Source organism: Folsomia candida, unplaced genomic scaffold, assembly GCF_002217175.1.
Source record: "Folsomia candida strain VU population unplaced genomic scaffold, ASM221717v1 Fcan01_Sc001, whole genome shotgun sequence".
NCBI lineage: Eukaryota > Metazoa > Arthropoda > Collembola > Entomobryomorpha > Isotomidae > Folsomia > Folsomia candida.
This window is the reverse complement of record NW_019091193.1, coordinates 10,057,731-10,065,151: the sequence shown is the minus strand read 5'-3', so window position 1 is coordinate 10,065,151 and position 7,421 is coordinate 10,057,731. Positions and strand designations below refer to the sequence as shown.

At 35.8% G+C, this 7,421-nt stretch overlaps 1 protein-coding gene across 1 annotated transcript; it reads left to right on the top strand.

Moving 5' to 3' along the window:
• Positions 1–4,135: 4,135 nt before the first annotated feature.
• On the top strand, positions 4,136–7,095 carry LOC110854438. Its single transcript, XM_022102876.2, has 8 exons — positions 4,136–4,454; positions 5,128–5,284; positions 5,393–5,509; positions 5,636–5,748; positions 5,869–6,018; positions 6,088–6,220; positions 6,302–6,439; positions 6,505–7,095. The coding sequence occupies exons 2-8, from the start codon at positions 5,156–5,158 to the stop codon at positions 6,859–6,861; spliced, it is 1,137 nt and encodes a 378-aa protein (XP_021958568.1). The 5' UTR covers positions 4,136–4,454; positions 5,128–5,155; the 3' UTR covers positions 6,862–7,095.
• The last annotated feature ends 326 nt before the right edge of the window (positions 7,096–7,421 follow it).

The window sequence follows — 7,421 nt, the reverse complement described above, 5'->3', positions numbered from 1 at the left end:
CATAAAATATATAAAATATCTCTACTCGTCATTGATTTATTAAAGATTGTAGCTAAAATAAATGAGATTATTAGCTCCTCCAGTAGTCAGTTATAGTTTATTTACAATGTTATATATTCTATTTGAATATTGTCTAAAGGTAATTTGCACACATATTATTAGTTTTTGTGCGGACAGCTTTGTAATTTAAAAAATTGTATGCGGTTTGTTAGAGGAATGTGGTTGTAACTCAGATAATTGAAGCATGTATGTACCTGTTTGAAAGACTAACTTTGGCCCATAGTGCTGGAGATTGTACGCGTTGAGACTACGATTGAGGCTACGAAATTATATGAACGACCTGATAAATGTACCTAACTGCAACATGGATTTCTTAATTATTAGTTAACGTCTGAGCAACATCGTGAGTATACTGACACTGTATACGCCACGTCTTAATGTACGTTTTATAATGTGTTAGGATAAATTATTATACAAACTAGTGAATTATCTAACATACAATATGTATATGTAGCTGTTCCTTAAAATGCAAAACCTTTAAATCTCAAAAGATTATATATTATGTAGTATCACCTGCTGAACTGGTCTTACGTTGTTAAATATAAACCATGATATTTAAAAATTTCCCTAATTTATATACGTGCTGTGTCCGTGGCAAGATCAGGTTTTAAATGAAAAAAAATCAAAGATTTGTCTTCTACTGGGCATAAATTGCATACACAAGTAAATAGCCGCAACACCACTTTTTCACCTAATGGTGTATCTCGTGTATTATTTATCCTAAATTCTCAAGTATTTTTAATTAAGTCGTGTTAAATGTCAAAAGATATTATTGTGAATTGTAAATTATATCCATGAGAAATAAAGCTGTTAGTCTATTTAAAAAATTGTTGAATAATCTTGATTACATATATCCCATTTTCAGTCTTATCAGAAGCAGCACATTTAGAAAAGTTTTCTAAATTTAGGTCTGAAATTGTAGATTCACAGGTTTGGAACAAGTACTAATTAGAAATCTGACATGGCTGATTTTCTTTGCTAAATATACATTAAAACTTCAAATGTGCATTGCTACAGAAAAACTAATCATGATTTGTTTCACTTCTGTTGGATTACATTCCATGAATTCCATTATTAAACCGCATAAGTGGTGACAGACTTTCAGAGTTCTAAATTGCACTGATGCAAACTTCAATCAGACTGTCCTATGTTGGAACATATCAATTATTTCACTTTTCAATTCGTCGTCCCACACAGAAAATTTTGCCTTAACCACAAGGATGAGCGAGACTTGACAAATCAGCGACCAATATTCAGTTCATATAATTTTGAAAAAATTCTATTCTTTGAAAGCAGTGAAGAGAGCAGCAGAATTTTTAATCTCAATTAATTTAGCGGACCCATTTATCGGGTGAAGGATATTCCGTCGCTCCAAACTTTTGGGATCTTAATTAAATGAATTGAGATTTGAACATGACATATTTCACAGCCATCTACATACGTCACAAGGGATAAGGAGTTTAAGCACTTTTGATTTGACATGATTTACATACTCCGGCACAAATATTGCCTGAACGGCTGAACAACATAACTGAACTTGTTGTGTACCACTATGTGGCCTTGTTAAAAACGGTCATGTTTTCACTCATGAAGATATATCTTCACATAGTAGAGAGCCCATGGGAAATAGTGGGGATGGGACATTTTGGCCTACTTATGGTCAAAATATGGTTCTAGAAACCTCAAATTTTCGTCAAATATGCTAAATATATCTGACCACAGATATCCACAAACAAAAGAGACTCAAATCCATTGTCCATCCCGTATTTAACCTTTTTCTTCGCGTCCGCCGTTAATGCTTTTTCGGAAGACTTTGCAACTTCATTGATAATTTTTTCCGCCCGGAACAGAAATTTTCTTAAAGTATCGACTGTTTAAGAAAGCTACGAGTATTACTTCTTACACAAAGCCCAAAATCATTTTTATGGGTGAAGATGAGGTATGTTTGGGTGACTTTCATCTTTCACCTCCAAACTGTCATTTTTGTCAATTTTTTCATTGACCGTTATTGCATGGTGGATGGTCGCAAGGTCGGGCCAAAAAAATACAGTCTATATTTTTTGATACTTCTTGATGAACTGAATCCGACGGTCTATCACACATTTCCGAAAATAAACTTGTTTGCCCATGCAGCCTTCTAGAACTTAAGGGTCCGAAACATGCCCAAATTGACCCAGCGCCGGCCAAAACAGGACTTTTGTCAGAAATTTTTAACAACATTTTAGTTTCTATTCGAGTTTCAGTTGAGAGATATATTTCCCATGAAAAAATTTCTTTCCCAGAGTTTCTGGCACGTTTTGAACGGCGTAAGGTTCATCGCCACTAACCAACTGTTTTGGTGTAATTTTGTTGCGAAGCTTGGGAGGGCTTGCGTTCATCATTTTTTCTTGACCTTTCGTATGTGTTGCTGCAGATTTCTTTGAATACACTTTGATCCACAACTTACGGGCTTTAAAATGATGCGCATAGTTAGGATTAATCTTCGACTTCATGGCCGCATGAAGCACGAACGTGGCGCGCTACTTTACAAAAATAAATTTAATCGTTTTTTATTTTCGAGGGGTCAGTATGATGGTTTTTTCTTGTAGTGCGCATTTAAGGTTAACATTTTCTGATTCTCCACACTTTTTTATGTAAGTCTTAATTTTTGCGCTGCCAGACACTTCTCCGTTGTAATTTAGTTAAACCTTCTTCGAGTCTTTGTCGAACAAATTTTGGTACTTCCGAAAAACTCATTTCCCGCTTTCCCCTCTTTGAATTTGCGTAGGAAATTTATCTTCCGTTGAAGAACCATGAAATTTTCAGGGTTCGACGTTAGATATATTTAGCATATTTCACCAAAACTTCAAACTTCTAGAACCATTTTTGACCAATTGTAGGCCAAGATGCCCCCATCCCCACTATTTCCCATGGGCTCTCTATGTATGTACTTCTTTCTCATTTCTCTCAAGGATGCAACGACGCGTACAGGGGTTACATCTAGTCAACTGACTATCAATTTACATTTACACCATTTCCTGGCCCATCGATACATATCTTACTTATCTGTATATGTGCAGCATGTACATAAAATGCAAGTGTTTGAAACCCGATTAATAATTAATCTACAAATTAATCTATTTCAGTCTCAAACTATGTGCTGTTAATTTCACTCTGTTTAAAATCATGAAAAGTGAATATGCGACTTACAAATTAACTTTGGCTGGCCAGAAAATCACACAAATATCTATAAAAAAATTGAAATTTGGATGCTTAAAAATGCTTAAAAACTTTCAACTATGTACAGCATTACATGGAAATGCATCCCATACATATATACAAATGCATGCATATTCTATATTACACAAACACATACCATTGTGCAGAAATAATATTATCTCATCACTTTATTACAAGGGCTAATAATGCCACCAAGTGTCAAGTGCTGAGGCGACTCATCCTCAGAGACGAGTAAATGCACGTATCTCGAACATAAACTCCCCATGGTGCTGGTCGTCTCGATCTGTACTTTACTGGATTCATGGATTGCGTTTAAGTTCAGCGTAGCGACCACACTAATTTCCACTCGTAATTGGTATTACACATGGATTTGTATATTGTATATGCATGCTGGCAATAAAAAGGAAAACAAATCGCCATAAGCGTCACTCTTTCAGTCACGTACACACATTCTGCATGGGTCGGAAGGGTTTTAGGACTTTAAAAGACACAGAAATCTCAATCGTCCATCCATGTGCTCGGCTGCACTTTCGACAACAAAGAGATATTCGAACATTGCGTCACCAGCCTCGTGTCAACAAATGTATATCTTTCCATATATTGAAAGTTCGTCCAATTCGAAGAATGCGTATTATGTGAAAATTTCCAATGGTAAAACATGTTAGACAGCTCTTTTGTTTGGCATTTCCTCGAATAAGCATTTACCACGAGTAGGCGTCACGCTTTTAAAAGTGCATATGCATATCACGTAAATTTGTACAGCCTTTGAGAGGTGAGATTCTCTGCAATATATACTCGACGGGTGCCCATCTCATATTATGATCCCATTCTTTTTACTAACATACATTCGCCCAACCCAATATAAGCAGCCAGTCAGCCCTCACCCCATTCAAGACCACAGCAACAGCAATTGTATTTTTTAAATGTTATGCTTATCAAAACATTCTGGCCTTATCTGATACAGTTATAACATAATTTGCTGTGCTGGCGTGTTGTTTGTGAGGGAGTCACACGGGGACACAAGACCAAAGACCTTTATGGTCGACATATCTCGTATTTAGTAGTAGTGTGTCATCCAGAGCGAATAAAGGTCATACACTTTGGTGGTGGAACAAGGAAAGGAGTCTTCGAATTATTAGTAGCTCTTAACCAGAGATATAAATAAATCGAAAAAGGTACCAAAAAGTTCTTTTGCTTGACAATTACTTTGAAAGGTGTGAGATGAGAAGACTGGACTGGGTATTCAGTGTGTGCAATGTACATAGTCTACCTTCTTAAGATTTAATGTGTATTCGTTAAAGTTCATTTGAGGTTCACTAAAATGTTGACGAAAATAGAAACACGACTACAAGTTTTATTTTTCCCTTATACCTATTTGATAAATGACCAAATAAAAGAAATGGATGTACATACATACTCTGTATTATTTAAAATATTCAGTTTTACACTGAACTTGTATCCAATAGATATTCACACACACAACTCATTAGCTCAAACAAAGGTCTGTCAGGCAAAATAAGGTGCATGTTATTATTTGTACATATAAATATATGAATAGGTATATTGCTGACCATTCTTATGCTGCTATTTCTAAATGTAAGCAGGTACATATCTATGTATAAGTATTATCAATTGACCGTTACGGCGTCCCTTCATTATGTAGCGCTGTCTGGGTATTTATGGACTACGGATAGAATAGGTTGTGTGCCAAGATACCTGAAAGCAACACAATGCAAACGTCCCATAAACTTTCCAATTTCTTTATTACATAGTTCCACATACACCTTTTCCTCAGTGTCATTTGTGCCATTTTTGATGTGACATATTTCTGCCCAAATATTTTTTCAGTGACAATTGGACACTCTGTCAGATCACAATGGTGGATAATCGTCAAGTCCTGAAGAATAATGTTGAGGCTGATATTCGAAAGAAAATTCAGAATGCTCAAAAAGTTCTAGGCGACCTTCGAGGTGCAGTCCTTTTAGTTGAAGAAAATTCGACAAAGGTATGTTGCTGACAAAAAAAGTATTTATTTGATTGGAAATATGCTGGCAAGTACAATATAGTTTATTGTGAGTAGCATAATTAATAATAGTTATTGATTATCTAATAGGCCAAAGGTGAAGTAAACCAAGCTGTCCAATCTATCCAACAACTCATTAGTAATCGAAAGCGTGAGTTAACCAGGCAAATTGACATTATTTGTCATAAGCAGATTAGTAGTTTGCATGTAAGTGATGATAAAATACTAACTACATACGTAATTGGATAATAATAACTTATTTAAAATGGGGCATAATAATAATGAATGAATGAGGAATTGATTTTCCTGTAATAACTACTGTTTGTTCTATAGGATGAGATTCAATCAACGTATTTGGCATTGGGAAGCCTTCAAAGCACACTTTCGAATTTGGATTCTTTTGACCATACCCAACTGAGAAGTCTACACATCCCAAATCTGACGCCGTAAGTAGTAATAATTAATATTATTTAAGTATTCGCCTAAATGAGGAATGCAGTGACATGTAGTTCTAATATGTTGTCGTAATCGTAATGTTAATAAGACTGGTTAAATTTGTAACTCAGAGAATGTAAAACGTGGTCAGAACCGTCCCCAGTGGAACTGAAGGTGAACAATGCCGTGTTGGATGAAAACATTCGAGATTGGGGGAGCGTATCCTCCAAGGGACTGAAGGGATTGTTTGACGTAGGAACATCCGTTTCTCTGCCCCCAAGGTATAATATATTATCCTTTGGAGGTATCTTCATGATTAATTACGTGGCGAATAATTTCTTGTTTCATAGATTTGTCGAATACCAGGATAGTAAGAGCGGCCAAGAGTTTATGAGCCACAAACCTGTAACATCCGGGTCCAATTCGGTCATTACCGTTGCAAGACAACCCAAATTGCCCTGCACTCCCAAGAACACTACGGAGGTGAGTTGATCTATATGTAAATATGCAATTAAGTACATATGTGCAACTGAAACTCATTCGACACATTATAAAATGTTACAGACGGTCCCAGTGCCCGCAGGCTGCGGATTTGAAATGCGTGACATCGAAGAGTGGTTGTCTGGAGTGAAGCTGCAAACCTCTGAAACTGATGATTTTGAAATTGTATCAATTGAAGATTCAAACTCAACTAAGCGGAATGTAAGTACATAAGCTTTAAAGTGATAAATTGATAACAGTGAAGTAATTTCTGGATATCATTGAAGGACCCAGCCACACCATTGCCGGGGAAGGGAGATAATAACCAGCAAGAACTCGATACGCCGACTATTGTTTGTTGGCAAAATGAGGAAAACCTCTCAAAATGGTTAAAGCCGAAAAAAACTTGTGAAAAAGAGAACATGATTCCAACAACTGAGAAGCGTTGTCATAAAAAAGCCTATATCCACAACCCTCTAAAAAATCGATTCGTTGATTTTCCTTGTCTTCGTACAGAGCCACTATCTTGGGTTCCTCCAAAAAGAGCTAAGCTAAATGTTTCCGAGCTTACTTTTCCACCAAGTGAAAATTTTCCTCCAGAGTACTCTCTACCAGCTCCATTCTGGCTAAAGAAACACTGTTAAAAAATCTAGCTAAGCTATAAATCTATAGTTTTCCGATCAATTAGCGAAATGTAATTGCTTGTTTTTTTTGTAAAAAATAATTTAAATCAACATCCTCCACGATATAAAGCAAAATTTTTAGCCGATTTTAACGACGTTATATAATGTAAGCATTACAATTTGAGAATATGATTCCCAGATGCTAAATTGGAATTTTTATGTGTTGTAATAAAAATATATCCATTCTAATACTTATTACTTGGTACTCGTTCGACCCAACCTTGAATATATATGTATTTCTGGATTTGTAGAGTGCATAGAACAGCTCATCACAAAAACATGCGCTTTTTATTTTATCGTTATTGTTATTAGATTTTTAAAACCTTCGAGCATTGTAAAACTACAACAATAACTAATCCAAGAAGGTAATAGAGCAGTGAACCAAAGTCCATGGCATATTGAGTCTCTGAACAGTTTGGCAGTTAATCTTACTTATTTGTGTGGAATATTGATTATGCGTGCCATACTCTCGCCAATCCAACATCCGATGCAATTTGTTGAGTCTGAATTCCAAGAGTACT

Coding starts and splice junctions, on each gene's coding strand:
- LOC110854438 (XM_022102876.2), top strand. CDS start 5,156: ATGGTGGATAATCGTCAAGTCCTGAAGAATAATGTTGAGGCTGATATT. Junction 5,749..5,868: donor CACATCCCAAATCTGACGCC/GTAAGTAGTAAT, acceptor TTTGTAACTCAG/AGAATGTAAAACGTGGTCAG. Junction 6,440..6,504: donor CAAACTCAACTAAGCGGAAT/GTAAGTACATAA, acceptor ATATCATTGAAG/GACCCAGCCACACCATTGCC.